Source organism: Quercus lobata, chromosome 10 (assembly GCF_001633185.2).
Source record: "Quercus lobata isolate SW786 chromosome 10, ValleyOak3.0 Primary Assembly, whole genome shotgun sequence".
Lineage (NCBI taxonomy): Eukaryota > Viridiplantae > Streptophyta > Magnoliopsida > Fagales > Fagaceae > Quercus > Quercus lobata.
Window position 1 is genome coordinate 4,315,332 of NC_044913.1, and position 23,973 is coordinate 4,339,304.

At 34.5% G+C, this 23,973-nt stretch overlaps 3 protein-coding genes across 3 annotated transcripts; 1 reads left to right on the forward strand and 2 right to left on the reverse strand.

The window, feature by feature from the left end:
- Positions 1 to 3,803: 3,803 nt before the first annotated feature.
- On the forward strand, positions 3,804 to 5,006 carry LOC115964223. Its single transcript, XM_031083580.1, has one exon. The coding sequence runs from the start codon at positions 3,804 to 3,806 to the stop codon at positions 5,004 to 5,006; it is 1,203 nt and encodes a 400-aa protein (XP_030939440.1).
- An 11,103-nt stretch (positions 5,007 to 16,109) lies between these two features.
- Positions 16,110 to 17,558, reverse strand: LOC115962423. The gene is made up of 2 exons (XM_031081261.1): positions 17,448 to 17,558; positions 16,110 to 17,364 (listed from the first exon to the last, which is right to left on the reverse strand). The coding sequence occupies exons 1-2, from the start codon at positions 17,499 to 17,501 to the stop codon at positions 16,150 to 16,152; spliced, it is 1,269 nt and encodes a 422-aa protein (XP_030937121.1). The 5' UTR covers positions 17,502 to 17,558; the 3' UTR covers positions 16,110 to 16,149.
- Positions 17,559 to 18,588: 1,030 nt separating this feature from the next.
- Positions 18,589 to 23,973, reverse strand: LOC115964224 (TMV resistance protein N-like). The gene is made up of 3 exons (XM_031083581.1): positions 23,585 to 23,973; positions 19,053 to 20,178; positions 18,589 to 18,855 (listed from the first exon to the last, which is right to left on the reverse strand). The coding sequence occupies exons 1-3, from the start codon at positions 23,971 to 23,973 to the stop codon at positions 18,589 to 18,591; spliced, it is 1,782 nt and encodes a 593-aa protein (XP_030939441.1).

Sequence of the window (23,973 nt, forward strand, 5' to 3'; positions counted from 1 at the left end):
TTAATCAAAAAAGGAGCGGTAAGATTGGTGAGATGGCCTTAAAGCTAGATATGAGCAAGGCCTTTGATCGTGTTGAATGGGGCTGCCTGGAGAAAATTATGCAAACAATGGGTTTCAATGATAAATGGGTGAAACTTATAATGCAATGTATTACCTCTGTTACATATTCTGTCAGCATTAACGGGAAACCCCGAGGTCTCATAATCCCATCTAGGGGTTTGAGACAAAGGGACCCTATTTCTCCCTTCTTGTTTCTTTTCTGTGCAGAGGGCCTCTCAGCTCTTCTAAACCGATCTGCAGCTGCTGGCCAACTTCGGGGTGTATCGGCTTGCCCACTTGGACCGAGAATCTCTCATCTATTCTTTGCTGATGACAACATTATTTTTTGCCAAGCAACAATAGAACAATGCAGCCATCTTGAGCATCTTTTAACTATTTATGAGCAAGCCTCGGGCCAACAGCTAAATAAGGAGAAGACTGCTCTTTTCTTTAGCAGAAATACCCCACGGGACACACAAGAAGAGATAAAACATCACTTTGGAGTAGAGGTGATCAGACAGCATGAGACTTATTTGGGTCTGCCATCCATAGTGGGCATATCAAAAAAACACACCTTCAGAGCTTTGAAGGAAAAGCTAGACAACAAACTCTCGGGCTGGAAAGAAAAGTTGTTATCCCAAGCAGGTAAAGAAGTTCTCATCAAGGCAGTTGCACAGGCCATTCCCACATACACAATGAGTGTCTTTAAACTTCCAAACTCCCTCTGTGATGAATTGGCTAGGATGATTCGAAGATTTTGGTGGGGCCAAAAAGAAGGTAAAAATAAAATGGCATGGCTGAGCTGGGACAAGATGTGCACACCAAAGGAAGAAAGGGGATTGGGTTTCTGGGACCTCAAGGCTTTCAACCTTGCTCTCTTAGCTAAACAAGGCTGGCATTTACAGATGAACAGAAACTCATTGGTCCATAGAGTACTTAAAGCCCGCTATTTTCCAAATACAGATTTCCTACATGCGGAGTTAGGCACGAAACCATTGTTTACATGGCGAAGCATTTTCGCTGCTCAGACTGTTGTGCAATCGGGCTACCGCTGGCAGGTAGGGGACGGCAAGTCCATTGGAGTGTGGACGGATTATTGGCTGCCAAGACCCTCCACCTTCCGTGTCCTCACACCCCCGACCTTATTGCCTGTAAATACTACAGTGGATTCTCTTATGGACCAAGAAAGTGGTGAGTGGAATCTAAACTTGATCAACTAGGTTTTCTTCCATGAAGATGCCACATCCATCCTAAGCATTCCTCTGAGCCGCCACAAGCCAAAGGACCGCATGATTTGGGCCTTCACTCCTAGGGGGCGTTTCACTGTCAACAGTGCATACAAAGTTGCAAGGACCATCACCCAGCTTTCTACCTCAGCTGAGACATCTCAGAGTAATGAGCAAGCCCAGTTTTGGCGCCACATTTGGAATTTGCACATACCCAACAAAATAAAAAATTTTACGTGGAAAGCATGCAACAACATACTTCCCACAAAAGCCAACCTCTACCATAGACGGGTTATCGACGACCCCACCTGTGAGGCTTGCACACTAGCACCAGAAATGGTTGAACATTTATTTTGGGAGTGCAATGTTGCTAAGGAACTTTGGACCCTCTCGGACATACCACTGGAGAGAACTGGGTTCATTCATAGGTCTTTCATGGACCTCATCTGGTATCTACTCTTCAAACAGCACATGGACACCACACTTATTGAATTGGTAATCACAATATCATGGAGTGCATGGTACAACCGAAACAAAACCCGCCTGGGTGAAGCAAGACAAACTCCGCAAGAAATTCTAAGACGAGCTCACTCCATATTACATGACTTCCAACTTGCACACCTACGGCCCACTCAGCTCAAAGAAGCCATGGATGGCTGTTGGGTCCCACCTGTGTTTCCCTGGTACAAGGTCAACGTAGATGCTGCTGTCTTCTCTCAGCATGGCATGATCGGCGTCGGTGTGATTATTAGAGACCACCTTGGATTTGTTGTCGTAGCCTTAAGCAAATGCCTCCCTCTCCCATTGGATCCTTTGGAGGCAGAAGCAAAGGCAATGGATGAAGCCACTGTTTTTGCATGGGACATAGGAGTCAGAGATGTTATTTTTGAGTCAGATTCCATGCTGGTTTGCCATGCTATGGAGAACCCCTTAGACGTCCCGGTCTCTATCTCTACAGTGGTCTCAGGTTTTTGTTCAAGACTTCCTGCGTTCTGTACTTTCCAATCATCCCACGTGAGGCGACAAGGAAATAGACCAGCTCATACTTTAGTTGCTTTTACGAAGAATATTGACTCTTTTGTAACTTGGATGGAAGAGTGTCCACCTTTCCTTGCATCTTCGGTTTCGCAAGATGTTATGTACTGTTTCGCTACTTAATAAAATGAGAGTATTTCTTATCAAAAAAAAAAAAAAAACATACACACTTAAAATGGCCTCAATTACTGTAGCCTTTGTTAGCTTTAATTATTAACTAATGTGTGGCTTGTGCATTTGCATGGGTATAATTTTAAAAAATCACAATTATATGATTCAGATTATGCACTATTTTTAGAAGAGATTACATGGTATTACCTTTATATATATATACTAGTGTGTAACATGTGCATATGCACGGATACATTTAAAAACAATCACAATTGCACATATATAATTTAGAATCTAATTAGATCTAGACTCTTCTATTTTTGCATTTAATAATTCACTTGCCACAAAAATTAAAAAATTAGATGGAACACATGCGTAAAATTGAACTCCAATTAAAATTCAATTTAGAATCTAATTGAATTTAGACTCTTTAATTTTTGCATCTAATAAATCACTTGACACACAAATTTAAAAATTAGATGAAACATGTGGCACAAAATTAGATTCCAGTTTAGAATTTAATTGAATTTTCTCTTAGCTTTGGCTATTAATATATATATATATATATATATATATGACTTATAAACTTAAATTGTTTTTAGTTATACAAAAAAAAAAAGCTCATAAATATAAAATCATTTAAAATTTATATTTTTTATGGTTTACTTATATTGGACTCCTCGTTTTTTACACTAAATTAACCAATTTGACACAAAAATTAAAAAACTTAGATTAGATGAGACACATGGAGTAAAATTAGACTCTAATTTAATTACAATTGGAATCTAATTGCATTTTCTCTCAGCTTTACCTATTATTATTATTATTATTATAAAGATGATTTAGAATTTAATTTGTTTTAGACTCTTCGGTTTTTATATCTAATAATTTACTTGCCACAAAAATTAAAAAATTAGATAGACACGTAGCAGAAAATTGAAATCCAATTTAGAATTTAATTGGATTTAGACTCTTCGATTTTTTATATTCAATAATTTACTTGGCATGAAATTAAAAATTAAATGGAACATGTAGCATAAACTTTAAAATTCAATTAAAATCTAATTGAATTTTCTCTAAATTTTAGCTCTATATGTGTGTGTGCCTATATATATATATATATGATGTATTAATGCCATTTTCTAGATAATAGTTTGGCAAGAAAGTACGGTTTTGAGTTCTTTGATGTGTTATGTACTTATCTGATAGGCTGATAATTTTTTTTTTGTGCAATTAATGCTACACTTTTATTTTTGGATTGTTTCTACATAACAGCATCAACGTACTCTTTTTTTAGTAACTTAACATTTTTCATGCGTGTTTTAAAGTTTATTCATTAAGTAGAGCCATGTAGAAACAATCCAAAAATAAAAGTGTAGCATGAAAATGAATATGACAGAGATTGCTATGCCAACACGAAGATCAAGTGAGGAAGAAGACGAGCTACAACGGAGTGTTAAGAAATTTAAGGACAGTAACAGTGCGAGGAGTTTCACCCAACCCAGGACTATCGTTTCCTATAGAGACACGTTGCTTGGGGACATCCCAGGTGCATATGAGCAAGCTTTCAGCTTTGAGAGGAACTGGGATGATAACGACGAGTCAGACACGGATCTAGAGCCGCTGATAGAAGGTATGGTTGAGGTTAAGCTCTCTAAGGAAACTTTCTCTCGGATAAGAGCACCATGGTTGAAAGCTTTGATCGTGAAAGTTTATGGTAGGACAGTGGGTTTCAACTACCTGACTTTCAAAATCAATGCTTTATGGAAACCATTGGCTAAACTTGACTGTGTTAATTTGGGAAAGGATTTCTTTTTAATTAGATTCAGCAGTAGTGATGATTATGACAAGGTGCTCAAAGGGGGTCCTTGGTTTGTAGGGGAGCATTTCCTTGCCATTAAACCATGGGAGCCTTATTTTAAGGCATCTGAGGCCAAATTATCCTCAGTTGCAATGTGGGTGAGGCTTCCTGAATTACCAATAGAGTTTTATGATGCTGCTGTCCTTAGAGAAATTGGAAATGCTATTGGACCTGTTCTTCGTATTGATTCGTACACAGCATCTGAATCTAGAGGGAGCTATGCCAGACTTTGTGTGCAAGTGGATTTGGACAAACCACTTATCACCTCAGTTCGTGTGGGCAAATTGGTTCAAAGAATCACATATGAAGGTGTTTCAACACTTTGTTTCTCTTGTGGCCGTTTGGGTCATAAGCGTGATTCTTGCCCGTACTATATCAAACCTGCTGTTAGAGAAGAAGTAGTTGTAAATGAGAATATCTCAACTGAACAAAAAGAAACCAACCAGTTGGATTCCAAGTATGGACCCTGGATGGTGGTTACTAGGAAAAAGAATTTTAATAGGCCTGGCCGTCCTCGTGGGCCCAACAATTTAAATCAAGGAAATTTTCAAGAGCTTAAGGGTAAATCTGACTTTTCAGAGCCAAATGTCACGGGTTCTGAAGGAAATAACCTTAGAATAATTGGTTCTAAGGACTTGGCTGATTCGGCTAGGGGTAATTTGGGTGCTATTGTTGTGCAAAATCAGCAAAGGACAGATTTTGTGGCAGCCGAGAATGAAATGGACGTCTGCTAGGAGGCTTTGAGCAGTGAGCATGCCGTATGCAGTGAAAAAAGTCAGGTTTCTACAGGGGAGGATGGGATTATTTACAAGACCCATCAGAAAAACAAATTTAAAAATAGTAAAAGTCTGGGCATTAAGAGTACCAAGAGTCTTAAGGGTTCAAAAACTCAGAAACGCTTCACTTCAAGCTTGGGAGGAAATAGTGAGGTTGTAGGAACTGATGAGCTTGAGAATGGAAGGTTTTCTTCTGGGAGTGAGCCCACTTCCTCAATCCGGATGGGCCATGTGGTATCAGAACAGAATTGTGGTAATTCCGAACGAGGTGATCGCGCATATCAGAGCCAATCCGACAGAAACGCCGGGATGGTTCGAGGAGGAGTTGGGGCAAGCGTGGAAGCACATCTTTCCCTTAACCCCAACAAGCATCAGATCAGGAAACCTTGTACTGGATCATCCTGCTTGGAACCTCACACCCAACCCATGGTGGAAGTTCCTCACGGATGTTCCAGCAGTCTCGATGGAGGCAGCGGAGGAGTTGAGCAGGCAGCGGCGGCCATCAGTTGTGCCTCATTGGGACGAATCGGGTTGGATCATCCAGGAAAGGAAGCTGGTGGATTTCAGAGGAGCAGTCACTGCTCATATGGGGAATCATCCAACTCTGAAGCTCATCCAAATTCTTGCTCCAGTGCAGAGATGCAATGTACTCCTTTGTTGCAGGGAGGACATAGTAGGCATTCTAAAATATATGATGATATGGAAACCAGATTGGATGGGGTCCAAGGATATACTGAGGAGGATGGGATGGAGTATGGTGGAAACAGCTGTAATGAATACTAATCCTATGGAGATTGAGGTTCCTTTGGGTCATTTTGTCAAAATGAATATTTTGCTGTGGAATTGCAGAGGAGCATTGAATGCTGATTTCAAAAGAAGAATTTTTGAAATGGCTATTAATCATCAAACTTCTATTATGGTGATAACGGAGACAAGAGTAGGGGGTGATAGGGCAAAAAAAATCATTGAAGATTTGCCTTTTGATGGGAGCATTGTAACTGATACAATTGAGTATGCTGGAGGACTCTGGATTCTCTGGAAGATGGAAGATGTGGAGATCACCCTGCTATCAACTACGGAGCAGGAAATCCATGCAACTGTTAAGGTGCGTTCCTCTAATTTATCTTGGCTTATTTCAGCTATTTATGCTAGTCCTAGAATAGCAGAAAGAAGAATTCTTTGGAATAATTTAAAAATGGTTAGTCAACTCCATAACCTCCCTTGGCTCATGTTGGGTGACTTCAATGAGGTGCTGAGTGGGGAAGATAAGTTTGGCGGGAATAGTGTCAATCTTAACAGAGCATTAGAATTCAAAGAGTGTCTGGATGAATGCAATATGTTGGATTTGGGCTTTGCGGGCCCAAAATACACTTGGACGAATTGTAGGCCCATTACTGACCTTATATTAGAGAGAATTGATAGATGTTTCGCTAACCCAATTTGGCGAACACTATATGCGGATGCCACAGTGACTCATTTACCTAGAACCTGGTCAGATCATTGCCCGGTTCTTTTGGAGTTATGTAGGCAAGAAGTGGGGCATCCTAATAAACCATTTCGATTTCACACAATGTGGTTACTGCATCCGGAATTTCCTTCAGTGGTGCAGCAGGCATGGCCAAACAATAGAAGATTACATACAGCCATTTCAGATTTTACTAACAGAGCAAAAAAATGGAATGCTGAAGTGTTTGGAAATTTGTTTGCTAGAAAGAGAAGAACCCTTGCTAGATTGAATGGGACTCAAAAAGCTTTGGCTGAAAATCCCAATGATTTCTTACTGGATTTGGAGAAGAAGTTGATTGAGGAATATTCTCTTATTTTGCTCCAGGAAGAGGAATTTTGGGCTCTCAAGTCAAGGTTAAATGAAGCTAATTTTGGGGATCGTAATACTTCGTTTTTTCATGTTACTACTTTGGTGAGACGTCACAGAAATAAAATTAGATGTATTAAAGATTCTGTTGGAAATTGGATCCTGGATGATTTGGAGGTAAAGGATCACATTAAATCTGGGTTTCAAAGATTGTATTCCACTGAATCCTCCTTTTCTCCAATTAATTCGGATGTCTCCAAGTTTGCGTGTAGTTTTTTATCAGAGGAGGATAGTACTAGAATTGAAACTGAAGTAACAGAAGAAGAAATAAGGACTGGTCTATGGTCTCTTAAAGCTTTTAAAGCCCCTGGACCGGATGGATTACATGTGGGTTTCTTTCAACATTTTTGGGTAGATGTGAAAAACTCGGTTTGTAACGAGATCAAGGAAGTTTTCATCAAAGAAGCCGTTCCGAGTTTCATTAATGAAACCCTTGTTACTTTGATTCCGAAATGCCAAAGTCCTGAGACCCTAAATAATTACAGGCCTATTAGTCTTTGTAACTCTGTATATAAAATCATTTCAAAGATTATTGTGGCCCGTATTAGACCTCTTCTTACTAATTTGATTTCTCCCGTTCAAGCTGCCTTTGTTCCAGGAAGAAGGGTCTTGATAATACTATCATCGCTCAAGAGTTATTTCATTCTATAGATGGGAAGAAAGGCAAAATGGGGTTCATGGCGATTAAACTGGATTTAGAGAAAGCCTATGATAGACTAGAATGGAATTTTATCCACAAAGTCTTACAAGCTTTTCATTTTCCTCCTAAGCTGACTCGGGTTATTATGAGTTGCATTTCTTCTACTAATATCTCCATTTTGGTGAACGGAGGAATGCTTGAACCCTTTGAACCTTCTAGGGGTATAAGGCAGGGAGATCCGTTATCTCCATACATATTTATATTGTGTATGGAATATTTAAGCCATCTCATTGAGCAAAAGTGTGTGGAAGGTTCTTGGATTCCCCTTAAGGCATCTCGGGATAATTTGGGATTTTCTCACCTCCTCTTTGCGGATGATATCATTTTGTTTTGCAAAGTGGGGCATGATGCTTGTGATGCTATTTCTGATGTATTGAATAAATTTTGCTTAGAATCAGGCCAAAAGATTAGCTTGGAGAAATCTCGAATTTACTTCTCTCCCAATGTCAAGGAAGAGGAGAGAATGGAAGTGTGTGAGTTGCTGGGCATACAGGAAACTCATAGTATTGGCAAATATTTGGGGTTTCCTTTGAGGCATAGAGGAGCAAATAGGAGACAATATAACTTTGTGGTGGAGAGAGTCATGAATAAGCTTTCGGGTTGGAAAGCTAAATTCTTGTCTTTCGCAGGTAGGGCTGTTTTAATTAAATCTGTCATGTCAGCCATTCCTAATCATATTATGCAAGGGGTGGCTCTTCCAACACATATTTGTGATAAACTTGATAAAGTGAATAGGGATTTTCTATGGGGATCCACTAGTGAAAAAAGAAAGTTGCACCTTGTTGGTTGGAGAAAGATTGTGAAGACTAAGAAGGATGGGGGACTCGGAATTCAAGTAGCCAAAGCAAAAAATTTAGCCTTACTTGCTAAGTTGAATTGGAGAATGTATCAAGAGAAGGATGCCTTGTGGGCTCAAGTCATCTTGAAGAAATATTGCTCCTCCTCTAGAATGAGAGCAAAGGATCCGGATGCTCTCCCCTCTTCTCCTAATTGGAAGGCCATTAAAGCGGGGTTCACTATTTTCTCTAGTGGAATCTGTTGGTGTGCTGGGACTGGAGCAAGGACTAAAGTTTGGCTAGATAAGTGGCTAAAGGGAGAATCCCTAAGAGAAATGATTCAGGGGCCTCTAAGTCTAAGGGATATCTCACTTACTGTTGAAGAGTTAAGAGATGTGGGTGGCTGGAAATGGGATTTAATATCCTTTGAATTACCAGATACCATTAGGAATAAAATTAAAGCTCTCCCTTTGCAGGAATTTGGCCATAGAGAGGACTCTCTTATGTGGAAATTTACTAGAGACGGAGATTTCTCCACTAATTTAGCTTACTTACTAAGCATTGAGAATGAGGTCACTGAAGTTCCTTTCATGGGACAATGGATATGGAAAATTGATATAATGCCCAAAATTATTATGTTTCTTTGGTTGTGTTTCCACAATAGTGTTCCTGTTAAGAGTATTCTAGCAGCAAGGGGTATAAATTGTGATGGCAAGTGTCCTATCTGCAGGTCCCATGATGAAACCATTATTCATCTTCTCCGTGATTGCAAGTTAACTCAAAATTATTGGAGAAGTATTGAGGTCCCTCCAGACTGTGTTAACACTTTCACTGGTAGTTTAGAGGGTTGGTTGCATTCAAATAGTGTGAATACTATTCTACATAGTTCTGGTATTCCATGGAGCACGGTCTTTTTATTCACTATTTGGGCTGTTTGGAAAAATAGAAACAAGATTGTGTTTGACAATTCTATTCCTAACCCGAAACTGCCTAATGATTGTATCAATCAAGCTAGAGAGTACCATTTTTGTGTGAGCAAAGGAAAGAAAACTAATACCAAGATTGTAATACCTGTTGGTTGGAATAAGCCAAGAGAGGGATGGTTCAAACTTAATTCAGATGGTGCATCATTTGGAAATCCGGGTAAGGCAGGGGGTGGTGGGATCATTAGAGATAGTCAAGGAGCATGGGTTAAGGGCTATGCAAGATCAATTGGCTTTACCTCAAGCATCATGGCTGAACTATGGGCCTTGAGAGATGGGTTGAGATTGGCAGAGCACCTTGGAATTCAGCAACTGGAAGTAGAACTAGATGCTATGGTGATTGTTGGGCTGCTAAATTCAAAAAAGAATCCTAATTCAGCTTATGCTCCTCTGTTATTTGATTACAGATACCTCCTGGACAAGTTTCCTCAAGTGCGGGTTGTTCACGTGTTTAGAGAAGCCAATAAATGTGCAGATTGGCTGGCAAAATGGGGCTGTTTTATGCAGGAGGACTTTGCTACTTTTGATTTTCCTTTTACTGCTGATCTAGAAACTTTATTAGCTAAGGACATTAATGGTTTGTACTATTGTAGACTTGTTGCTGCCAGTATGGCTTCTGTTGATGTGTAGTTACGTCTTTTGTGTTTAATAATATTTCCCTTTTACCAAAAAAAAAAAAAAAAAAAAGAGCCATGTTATAAAATTTAGGAATTAGCAACATCAATCATAATCCACTATTGCAGCCTATCAAACTTTGATATTGCCGGAGGTATGTCTCGAATTTAAAAAAAAAAAAAAAAATATATATATATATATAGATGCATTTTTCTTTTTGGATATTACAAATTAAAAGTTATGACTTTGTTGTGGGTTTTTTTTTTTTTTTTTTTTTTAAATCAAGATTTTGTTGGGTTTTGGGTCCTGGAAGTCTTTCTTTATTTATTTTTTTTCCTCTTCGATTATAAAATTTTGAGATATGTTTTTTGTGTTTTGGATATTAGGGAGAGAAATTTGGTTGTTTATGTGATTTTTTTTTTTTTTAATTTTGGGTTTTTTTTTTGGACTTTAATTCCTGAAAGTGTTTGTATATATACACTTTTTTTTTGGTTTGACAGGAGGTAGAAACAATATAAATATATATATATATATATATATATGTTGTTCCTTTTAGGTTTTGAATCATGTTTTTGTAAGGGTTTGATTTTGGAAAATGTTTTATGCTATTTACATTATTTTATTTATAAAATTTTGAGATAAGTTTTCTACATTTTAGGAATTAGAGGTGACTTTTTTTTCCCCTTAATCAAGGTTTTGATGTATTTTAGGTCCTGAAAGTAGTTGTTTCATTTTTTTTTTTTTTTTAACTTATAAATCCTTTAGATACATTTTTAGTGGATTTGATATTAGGGAGATAAAGTTTGGATATTGAGAAAATTTGTCAAATTTCTAACATAGCTAACTTTATTGTAAATATTATATGGGAACGGTTATTTTTATGCTTTACCTTTTAAGTTCTCGATTAATTTTTTTTTTTTTTTCATTTGATAATAGAGAAATTTGTCAAAATAAGAGGTTTTTCTGAATGGATTTTTGAGAGAGAATGGGAATGGCAGAGTGAAGAAATTGAATGTTAGTACACACTCATTTTCAAACTTTATATAAAGCAAAGGAAAAGCAATTTACTTACTCTCAAATAAGAAAGAGACTCTTTGACTCCATGGTAAATTAATCCCTGAGGAAAGTAGGCAGAAATATCTTCGTTTACTCTGATCCAGGAGAGTGTGCATTACCTACAAAATAATAATCTGCTTCTAGATGACCTGTTAACGTGTTTTGGGCCATAAAAATGAATATGTTGTGGGCCTAACACTTGAAATCATGTTTGACTAAAGCTTATGCGTTCTAATTCATTTTCAAACTTTGAATAGAGCAAAGAAAAAACAATTTCCTTCCTCTTAAATAAGAAAGAGACCCTTTGACTCCGTAAATAATTCCCTGAGAAAAGTAGGAAGAAATTTCTTCGTTTACTTTGATCTAGGAAGTGTGCATTGCCTACAAAATAATAATCTACTTCTAGATGACCTGTTAATGTGTTTTGGGCCATAAAAATGAATATGTTGGGGGCCTAACACTTGAAATCTTGTTTGAATAAAGCTTATGTGTTCTGATTCATTTTCAAACTTTGAATAAAGCAAAGGAAAAACAATTTCCTTCCTCTTAAATAAGAAAGAGACACTTTGACTCTGTGGTAAATTATTCCCTGAGGAAAGTAGGAAGAAATTTCTTCGTTTACTCTGATCCAGGAAAGTGTGCATTGCCTACAAAATAATAATCTGCTTCTAGATGACCTAATAACGTGTTTTGGGCCATAAAAATGAATATTTTGTGGGCCTAACACTTGAACTCGTTTTTTTTTTTTTTTGGAAGAGAAATCGTTTTTGAATAAAGCTTATGCGTTCTGATTCATTTTCAAACTTTGAATAAAGCAAAGGAAAAACAATTTCCTTCCTCTTAAATAAGAAAGAGACCCTTTGACTCCATGGTAAATTATTCCCTAAGGAAAGTAGGAAGAAAAACCCTTTTTTTTTTTTTAATTTTTAATCTGATGATAAAACTACGTCGTTTTGGAGCTGATATTAAAATTTAATATCAGGTCCTAAAACGACGTAGTTTTAGTGCTAGATTGTATATGTCAACCAAAAAAAAAAAAAAATCTATCCTTAAGTCTAGCGCCGTTTTCTTCTTCTTCCTATTCCTTGCATTTGCTTTCATGGCTTCTCTGGGTTTTCTTCAATCTACTGAAACATAAAAATAAAAAACTGTAAACATTGATACATATATGTTGAATTATAGTGTGTGTATTTATATATATACAGATACGGTGCGGTTCCTCGTCGGAGTGCAAAACAGCCACCGCTCGCCGCACCGGACGTCTTTGGTTTGTCCAGATCGCCGCCGACCACCGCGCCGGACACCTATGGTGGGCTTGTGAAGCGGTCGGATCGGTTCGGCGCCGGCTGGTTTCATCAGTGCCGGTCGGTGCCTGAACAGGCTTAACTATGCTTAGCTATACAGAACAAAAGGAAGAATACCTTGGAATCACCTTGCAAAAAACCTTGGGTAATACCAACTTCCAGGGAAAACTCCCAGGCTCAGGCAGTAGCTACTGCTTCCACCTCATCTACTTGATTGCTCAATTTGATAAAATATTATTAATTTATTTTAATATACAAAAAATTTGTTCTTAATCCATTCAATGCAGAGGAAATTATCTCATACAAAATATTTATACTCAGAAAATGGATCTACAAATATGTGAGCCCGCTACATGCGAGAGGCTGACAAAGTATGCTTCCATCTAATGCTCCAGTCACCTAGAAGGGACATGATGTATAATAGTAAACAGTGAAAAGAAAGCTTTTGCTAGTGCTGATAGAAAGAAAGAGTAAGGTTCTGCCAAGAGCCAGGGATCTTCTTGCAGAAAAAGAGTTATTTGTCAAGTGATGCAATTCAATAGCAATTTGGCAAAGTGGACAACAATGAGAATAGAACCTTTGCAAGTGTCAGTGTGTTTATAAATTTTAATATCCCCATGTTTGATGTGTGAGAATTCTCAAGGACCTCCTTGTTACTCTCAATAGAAGAAAATATATAATTACACAACATACAAAACTAGTACTGCCTTGTACAAAACCTATTTTGGAGAACATAGTAACTTTATTCCTCATGCACAGGCTTTGTGAAATCTATGCTCCATTTCAAAGTCTGGAACACAAGATATTGAAACAAAATTTGAACTCTTATAATAACTTTTCCAAATCCAAATGGTAGCAAGTTCTATATCTTCCTTTTCTCCCCTCCATGTCCTTGCTACTAAACTAAATTGCAAAGACTAGTTAAAGACAATGTAACTTCATTGAACTTTTGACCTTAGTGTGTGAAAAAAAATTAGGAATTCATTGACATGGTTGGTATTGTAGCACAACAATAAGATTTTAGGCTCTAGAAGTGGAGCATGTTGTAATATTGCCAATCTAGCAAGGCTAGGAAAGTGGCTTAACAAGCTTTAACAACAGGACTAACCATGGAGAGACAAGGTGACTCCCAAGATTTGAGATTTCTCTCACCTCATTTTAAAGCAATAACTTTGTAAGGGAAAACAAAGAATGAAATGTTACAAGGTACAAAAATTTAAAATATTTTGTGAAGTCTATACTCTACAGAAATTCTAAGAATATGAATTTGGAGTTTTCCAAAGTTGAGGACGGTTAGATCTTATGAAAGATGTGCATGGTACAACTACCTAGTAAAGGTTTTCAAATAATACGTGTCCTTTGATGGGAATAGCATTGCTTTCAGTTAATTGGTAATCCAATGCTTCCTCTTAGGCATGGTGTGGCATTTTTCTTTCCCATTTTTCTATAATATCTTTATTATTGCATAATTGGAGCTTTACTATTTGCAAAATCAACAGATAAAGAAATTTGAGGAATCAAAAACACCCCATTAAAGGGCCAACACAAGATACCAGCATATGAGCCACATTTACAGTTTATTTGTTTTGTGTTCAGCAACTATGCTATTCTATACAGAATAAAAAGAAGAACTGGAACAGATATTACAAGCACATGTATTGCTCTACATGATGTATGCATCCCAAGATTTAGGATGGAAAGGACTAGAACAGATTATATAAGAAATGAGATGCATATATAAAATGGTACTGGGAAAGGGAAGAACAACATTTAAGGAACTGATCATGAGATCAAGCTCAGATGAACTAAGTCAAATGGCAATGCTAACATTTTTCTAATGCTGATTCTTCTCTTTCAAGGATAATGGTTGCATCATGAATCATGAGTGACTCTGAAAGGTTATCACCCCACTTTCTCAGCCATAACGTTTTTGCTAACGTATATAGGAAGCCATACAAACTGATAGGAAACTAAGAGAAAGGTTTCATGGTGAACTCATTACTCTCATATCACTTGAGTAATTTAATATTCTAGGATGCAAAAGGAGCTTAAACACAACAAAAATTCAGAAGTACAGTCACAAACATAAAAAGATACATACTGCAATTGCCTTATCCTATAGAATTTTGGAAGCGCAGTATGGCTTACAGGTACCAGCTTTGAGAAAGAAGAAACTATGAAGTGGCAATTGGAATACAAACATGAAAACTCGCCAATTGGGGGCAATGGCTTTGGTAGTAACTTGTAAGCAACATTAACAAAGGTAATGACACTATCAAAGAAAACATACATTCCCTCAAGATACTTTACTGGACACATGTAGCGAATTCCCAAGCAATTGATCTGAACACTAGGCCTTAAAAGTTAAAACTTAAAACAGTACATGACATAAAATTAGATGATAATGTCCTTTGAGTCACACTGAAAGCAGGTATAGGTGCTACTTTATGCAACAAGCCCCCAAGTCATTCCATAGCATCTACCAATCAAGAGGCCCTTACCAAGAGATAGTCTTACCATTATTAAATAGACTTATTTAATTTTCAAAAAAAATAAATAAATTATTAACTAGACTTATTCAAGCTGACTAGCTGAGAATCTTTAATAAGATACCATTCCCATATTAGACTTCGAATATGGCATCATGGGATTAGATAGTACAGAACAATTACTAATTAAATAGAAAAATTAAAATAATGCAAAGAGATGACAGAGATATTAGACTAAAAAAGAACGAAAGCATAGGTAGTCATCAGTCAATGCAAGTCAAAATAGATGTGATAACAAAAAAAAAAAAAAAACAATAGAAACTAACCTTTTTAGAGAATAATAATAATTGTAAAAATGTATGGTTTCTGAGTAAATTCTTATCACAAGACCTGAGACACCTAAACATCCTAGAGTAACATCACAAGACAAGCAGCTTGGTTATAATTAAGTATGACTTAAAGCAACAATATTTTCTTTAAGCTAACCACTATCCACTGATGTTGGTTGAAATCATAGACATTATGTAAAAAGAAATGAACACAAAATTAAACTGAAAAAACTACAACATGCAATTTTTAATAGATGAAATGAGAGAACATTTGTTGCTCTGAGACTCTAAATCTTCTTACTCAGACATATTTTAAACTCAAAAGTATTAGAGATGAAGTGCAGGATGGCTGATCATGCATGTCACTGAAGCAGTCACAATCAGTAGTGGCAATTCCAGAAGGTCTGCCTCCAGTTGTTAGTCTGACATTTGGCATATTCTACAAAGTGCTTGATGGCTGATCACACCCTGGTTCATGAATCTTCTGCTCGTGACACAATGGACTCAGCCACAAGAAAATCTACACTCACAAAACACGAACTTGGCAACACATGAGATGAAGCTAACGGAATTTGGCTTGGTAAAGAAGCAATGATAGTATGTACTTCCAAAGAAAAAGCATCAAATTTTCTTGATCTAACCAAATTTCCAAATGAAGAAGAAGCCTAAGCCAAAGCAGAATTTGGCTAGCAAGCTGGATTTATAATGAAGTTTTCTGCAATTCAAATAGAGCAATCTAAAAGATAAATACTCAACAAGAAGCTAACAAATTAAAGAGTATCTCTAGAGGAGATTCATCCGACTACAAAAAAGAAAGAGAAATAGCAATCAAATTGTTTAATCTTTACCATATTTTACCATTATATATATATATATATATATTGAAACTCCTCTATAGAAAAGAAGGAGGTGAGTTCATTCATTCAACCCATAGAAACATTTTATCAAATACAAGGAATGCTTACCTTTGTACCCTCTACCACAATTTGCGCTCCACTTTGGCCAATGCCAATCCCATCTTGCTGTTGCTGTTTATGCCACGTCCGATAGCTCTCCCATTCCCGTCTTGATCTTTGAGAACCACAGCCAAGCCTACACTATTTTGATCACATGATGCATCAAAATTAAGCTTTACCAATTGATCAAGCGGTTTGGTCCAAGCACTTCCCCTGTTTTGCTCTTTGGTGAGTGGTCTCAAGTAAAAGTCATACTGTTTGTTCAGACGATGGACTAATTGGTTTATGGTGGGTTTAGTGTTTGAAACCAAAGCTTCCTCTCGTGCCATCCAAAGGATTTTCATTGTCACTACTGCATATAGTGTGAACTCATCTTTGGTGATTCTTTCTGCGATTAACTCACTTGGGGGGTCAATTATATGTTCAACAAATTCCATTATAGTTTGAGCTCGGATCATTTCAACTCGAAAATCCCATCTACCACCATACCACACTCCTTTGGCATAGGGACAACATTGAAATAGATGTAAAAGGGAATCTTCAGCTATTTCACAGAGAGGGCAATAGGTTTTTGAGAATCTAACGAGGTTTTGAGCAACTACTCTACATAAAAACATTTTTAAGTTTTCATCAAAGGACACTCTTAAACTTTCATGAACTCTTATGCAGGCCATCTTATCTACAGCAGGATTCCGAGAAGGACAGATGCATGCTACATGGGCCCCACACCTTTCTATTGTAAATTTTGCCATTTTTGGATCATAATCTGAAACCTCAAATAGAAACTTAACATTGTTGCAATCCTCTAAAACTATGCCATCAAATGAGCTATTGCTTCTATAGTGAAACCACATAAAAGATGATGAATCTAACAAAAATTCACATGAAAATAACTTTTTTTTATAACCTTTGAAGAAAATGTAGACAGAACAAAGAAACCTTTCAAATCGACTTGCCACAATATCCTTCAGTTCTATTTTTAAAGCAACACAGAAAGCAAATGCTAGAGATTTCGAACCAACTGAGAATGATATGGAGCTTCCAACACTTTGATGGTTGAACCACTTTGGAATCTTAGTTCCTGGAAGGATAAGGTTAAATTGAAATCCATCATCCCCAAGTTCAAGTGTAGAACACATTTTAGATGTATCGCAGCACTTTTCAGAAACAGAGTCCTGATGCAATGATCCCCTTGAACATACCATATTTTGTGGAAGCCCAAACATTTCTCCAAACTGATGCAAATTTAAGAAACTTCAGTTTAGCAAATTTAGTCATATATTGTTTCTTTCTATCATTCTATGAGAAAGGGAGATACCTGACTCAATAATCTTCTTCTTGATTGTGAATCCAAGGAATTGCACCCTTCCATACATAAATCTTCTAGATGTGGTGGAGGTATTGGAATTTCTCGAAGGTTCCAGCAGTGCTGAAAGTAAAGTATTTTTAATTTCTGAAATCTGATATTGATGTCAGGGAGGGTAGTAATATTGCTGTAACGGATACCTAAAAATTCTAATTTGGGGAAACAATCAGGAGTATCCATGGCTTTTGGAAAATTGTCACAATCTTCCATAAAGAGTAAGCTAAGATTTTTTAAATTAGAGATGCTACTTGGAACCTCTTTCACGTTTTTTAAACTTATACTTAACTTACGAAGGGCAATGAGATATCCTATTGATGAAAACAACACTTCCGTTCCTTGCTCAAGACTTTCACAGCTCAAGAAATGAAAATCTTTTAGAGATTTCAACTTGAGGTTTCTTGGTATAATTCTAAGATTTTGGCATCCAGTGAGTTCCCATAATTTAAGCTCTTCAAGAAGTCCAATGGACTGATGAACCTCAACTAAATTTATGCATGCATGAAGGTCCAATTCCTTTATGTTTGGGGCAATCAGTGATAAGTCGGGTACCTTTGTAATATTTTTACAAGATGACAAATCCATATATTTCAATGTTTCGAATCGACACCTCTGTAGAAAGAAGAAATATTTTTTTGAAATTTATTAGTAAAAAGAAAAAATATATATTAATATGATAAGCTAAGAGGATAGATTAAGAAATACCACATGTTCAATTTTGAATTATTATAAACATTTTAAAAAAAAAATGCTATAGATACTACAAGTATTACAATATAAAATTTACAAATTAATGTGATAATGAATGTAAATGTTGGGCTTCAACTAGCTCATAAATAAATATTTGAATTCTCTTTATGATTGGTAACACATCAATTTAATCAATTTGTAAAACTTGTAGTGCATGTAACATTACTCTTTTTTTAAGTGCACAAATTGATTTTGTTCATTGGAAATGTATAGAAATATTATTTAATTTAGTATTAAACGCATGGTTTAGTTTTAACCACAAAAAAAAAAAAAAAAATGCATCTTAAGTTATTCTCTAAGAGCACTCATTAACAAAAGCCTAATAAGAATTTATAAATGCTAATGATCATACCTCGAAATGCTCGTCCAATTTTATGTGGCTTCGTTGCATCTTGAGTACAACGAGGTTTTTAGGTTCAAAGGCGGATGGTAAGGAAGATAAAGGAAATTCATTCCATTCAAGTAACCTCAACCCATTGGGAAGAGATTTAAGGTTTTCACTAATTACATTGCAAACTATCAAATATTTGAGATTCTTCATCTTTCCAAGATTCAACTTCAGCTTTTTTGGTTTAGGCAAGCACAGTGTTATGCCTCGAATTTCATTTGACCCCTAATTGAACAAAACATTACGTAAACCACAATGTAGAAAATAATTCACCAAAAAAAAAAAAATAGATTGTTAACTTTAAACAAAAGCCACACTAATAAAATTATATTTTCTTAAACATTAAAAAAAAATAAAAGGAATAAAAATGACTAAATCCCCTTGTGAAAAAATAGAAAAAAGTAAATCAAAACAACTCATACCATATTTTCAATTAGTATTTCAGGAGCATCTTCATAACACAATAGCCTACTACGCTTCTTGATCACTCCTGGTGAGTCTTGTCGAACAATTTCCCAACCCATTTGTTGAATCAAGTCATGCATCGATAATTCGTTATCTTTAGTAACAATTATAAGACACTTATCAATAAGTCTTTCAATATCATAATATGGATCATGGTTATTGATGCTTCTTAGTATATCTACAACTTCATCTTTGTAAAATCCTTTAAGAAAATAAGCAATATCAAGAAAAATTTCCTGTTGAGTTTGGTCCAATCCATCATAACTTATTTTGAGTATTTTTTGAATGTCTCCCTTGGGAATTCTTTTGTATTTGTCTAACGCACTTTTCCATTCATGTTTAGTTCTTCCATACAAATCTGTGCCAATTATTTTTAGAACTAATGGAAGACTTTTGGCATAATCTATAAATTGGTTGACCAATTCTAAATAATCTTCCTCGAAATTGTTTCTTCCAAAGGCCTCTTGACAAAAGAGTTTATGAGCTTCATGTTTATTTAACTCCTTCACCTCGTAGTACATTACATGAATATTTTTTGTAAGAGTATCAAGCAAGTGTTTGTCTCTTGTGGTTATAATGATTCTACTTCCAGAAGTAAACCTATCATAATTTTCAAGAAAAAATTCTATCTCATCCAATTTTTCAACATTATCAAGAACTATAAGAATCCTTTTACGATGAAGCCTTTCAATCGTCACACTGATTCCTTTAGATACACTCCCCACCTTCAAATTTTGATACCCTAAGATCTCATAACAAAGTGTCTCTTGTAATTGAATTATGCCATCAATTGTCCTTGATTTTTCACTAACATTATCTAGAAAGCTGCTTCCATCAAAACAATAATGAATTGTGTTAAAAATAACTTTTGCAATTGTTGTCTTACCCACTCCGGGAAGGCCAAAGATCCCTACAATGCGGACATCATTTGATTTAATATCTAAACACCGATTTATGACGTCATTTACACGAGTATCTATTCCAACAAGATATTTTGCAACAGATAATTTCATGTGATTTAATTGAGCACTTGAGATCTCTTTAAAAATTTCTTCAATAAATTCAAATTGAGAGCAGCTACAACTGTCATTTACATAACATAAAAAGTATGTAATAAGTTAGAACAAAAAATAGAAATACATGAACAAGGACTAACTTCAAGATGTTTCGTCTGTGCACTACAACTAAAATATCATATAATCTATATCTATATCTATATAATATATAAAAGTCAAAGCGTAGAATTTAATTTTGTTACACTCATGTTAAGCCACATTATCAGCCACACCACTATTTTTTATATTTTTTTTTTACAATATTAATTATTCAATAGTACACTATAATTTTACCTATCCTCTAACCTTTGGTTTTGGTAAAATTAAAACAAGAGACTAAGGTAGTAACTAAAAGTAGAGAGAAAAAAATTCTTTAAATAGTTACAAATTACAATACATACACACTCAAAATGGCCTCAATTATTGTAGCCTTTGTTAGCTTTAATTATTAACTAGTGTGTAGCTTGTGCATATGCATGGGTATAATTTTAAAAAATCACAATTATATGATTCAGATTATACACTGCTTTTAGAAGAGATTACATGGTATTACCTTTATATATATGATTTAAAATTTAATTAGTTTTAGACTTTTTGGTTTTTGTATCTAATAATTTACTTGCCACAAAAATTAAAAACTTAGATGGACGCGTGGCGGAAAATTGAGTTTCAATTGAAATCCAACTTAGAGTTTAATTGAATTTAGACTCTTCAATTTTTACACTCAATAATTTAATTGACATAAAATTAAAAATTAAATGGAACATGTATTGCAAAATTTAAAATTCAATTTAAATCTAATTGAATTTTCTTTAAATTTTAGCTGTGTGTGTGTATGATGTATTAATGCCATTTTCTAGATAATAATTTGGCAAGAAAGTACAGTTTTGAGTTGGTTGATGTGTTATGTACTTATCTGACAGGCTGATAATTTTTTTTTGTGCAATTAATGCTACACTTTTATTTTTGGATTGTTTCTACATAACAGCATCAACGTACTCTCTTTTTTTGTTACTATAAGTGCATACTGGTTTACTTGAATAATTAATAACTTAATATTTTTCATGCCCGTTTTAAAGTTTATTCATTAAGTAGAGCCATGTTATAATATTTAGGAATTAGCAAGATCAATCATAATCCACTATTGCAGACTATCAAACTTTGATATTGCCGGAGGTATGTCTTGAATGTTTTAAAAAAAAAAAAATTAGATGCATTTTTCTTTTTGGATATTACAAATTAAAAGTTATGACTTTGTTGTGTGTGTTATATATATATATATATATATATATATATATATTTATTTATATCAAGATTTTGTTGGGTTTTGGGTCCTGGAAGTCGTTCTTTTTTTTTTTTTTTTTTTTTTTTTTTTCCTCTTCGATTTATAAAATTTTGAGATATATTTTTTGTGTTTTGGATATTAGGGAGAGAAATTGGTTGTTGATGTGACTTTTTTTTTTTTTTTTTTTGGACTTTAGATCCTGGAAGTGTTTGTATATATACACCTTTTTTTTTTTTGTTTGACAGGAGGTAGAAACAAAATAAATAAATAAATATATATATATATATATATATTTTGTTCCTTTTAGGTTTTGAATCTTGTTTTTGTAAGGGTTTGGTTTTGGAAATTTTTTTATGCTATTACATTATTTTATTTATAAAATTTTGAGATAAGTTTTCTACATTTTAGGTATTAGAGTTGACTTTTTTTCCCCTTAATCAAGGTTTTGATGTATTTTAGGTCCTGAAAGTAGTTGTTTCATTTTTTTTTTTTAACTTAAAAATCTTTTAGATACATTTTCCGTGGATTTGATATTAGGGAGATAAAGTTTGGATATTGAGAAAATTTGTCAAATTTCTAACATAGCTAACTTTATTGTAAATATTATATGGGAACGGTTATTTTTATGCTTTACCTTTTAAGTTCTTGACTAATTTTTTTTGTCATTTGATAATAGAGAAATTTTTATTGATTATAATAGGTATATTCGTATTACCTTTTTATAAAAACGCATTATGCAAATCAACAACTTGTATATAACAAAAGTTGGACCCTAAAAGTTGTGGTTACAACATGTGACATACTCTCTTTGAGCCAAGTTCCTATGCCTTTAAAAGTTTTGGTTATTTTCTGTAAAAAGAAAATTGAATAATTATAAATTAAATATTAAATTGTATGATTTATGTTGTTAGTGAAATTATAAAACCTTTGGTACACTATATAAATTTTTTAAAATGATAAAATAATCAATCAACTAATTATTGTCACCAAAAAATTTGCAATAAAGTTAATTTTATATGAACTCATGTCCAAATTATATAATACCATATACTATATAATAAAAGTTGTATCCTCCATTGTAGTTGTGCTAAGTGGATGCCCTCCTCTTCATTTATTTGATTCATATTTTTCATTTTTTTTTTCTCTCTTTAGGTCATTTGGTGTACTATAAGTAAATTATAACAATTTCATAGTAGGTCTAAGTTGAACTCCATCATCAATGTTTCAAAAAATTTTAAATAAAAGTTACTCAATTAAAATTCTACTCCAAAGAGTTTTTCAAATTTTGAGAGAAATTTCATTATTTATTTTATATTATGTTAATGACCTACCACAAATTTTTGGTTTAATAATAAAAGTTTAATTATACAAGTCATGTTTGCACTACTTAGCGTAATATAAGTATTGAAATTTGTATGATATAATTCCACCCTTTCGCTTATTATAAATAAATTAAAATTATTAATATAGTTTACTTTTAAGTAAAACCGTATCACAAAATATTTAAAAATATAAAATAATATTTTGATAAAAAGTCAATTATAAATTTCAAGAAATTTAGAACTCGTTTCATTATTTATTTTAAATGATTTTATAATCTATGTTAAACTTGGTTTACTTTTACTTTTACATGGTGTGTATTCACTATGTAACTTAAGTAAATTTTTATTATCTAATTTATAATTCACTTTTAACAATATTATTGAAGTATATTCTTTAGTTTAAATATGATTTTTTATTATACCTTGCATCACACATGCATAACACTAGGTGTTAATAAAAGTAAATTACATAAATTTTATAGATGTGAGGAAACAAGTTATTAGGGACCTACTTTTGATGTTTTTACAAAATTATTAAGTACTTTTTCGAAAAATTTCTAAATATTGCGGAAGAATGTCCTAATTAATTGGTAAGATTATCTTGATTGTATATTCTTATGTTTCTGTCATTGATCTTTGTAGTAACTAGATTAGCAATTAAAAATTAATACTTTCATAATTTGACCCCAAAAAAATTAAAGCCATCAATGAAAAAAATTAGTGGTAACTGGCGTTAATTTACTTAAAATTTAGTGACTAGACACACAATTGAAAATTATAACAAGAAAAAAATAAATAAATAAAGTGAAAGGTTAGTAATTAAATACCCGTCCTTGTAGGTCAAACCAGATATGCTACCAGCTTTTTTTAGAGATTCCCTCCATCTTTGCACCTTCTTTATATTATTTACTTCATGTTTTGCTAAAGCTTCTCCAAATTTTCCCTTTTGGTTACGTACTTCCGAGGGATCCACCTTATAAAACACTGGTAGCACCATATGTCCATTCTTCTTACACTCAAGAATTTCGACAAGTTCATCCAAGCACCAGCTAGAAGATGCATAGTTCTCAGAGAATACAATTATGGAACTCCTTGAACTTCTAATAGCTTCGAGAAGTTCAGTAGAAATTTCTTCTCCCTTTGGGAGTTCATCATCGATGAAGGTGTGAATAACCTTCAGCTTCAAAAAGCCATTCAAATGGCTTGTAAAATCCAT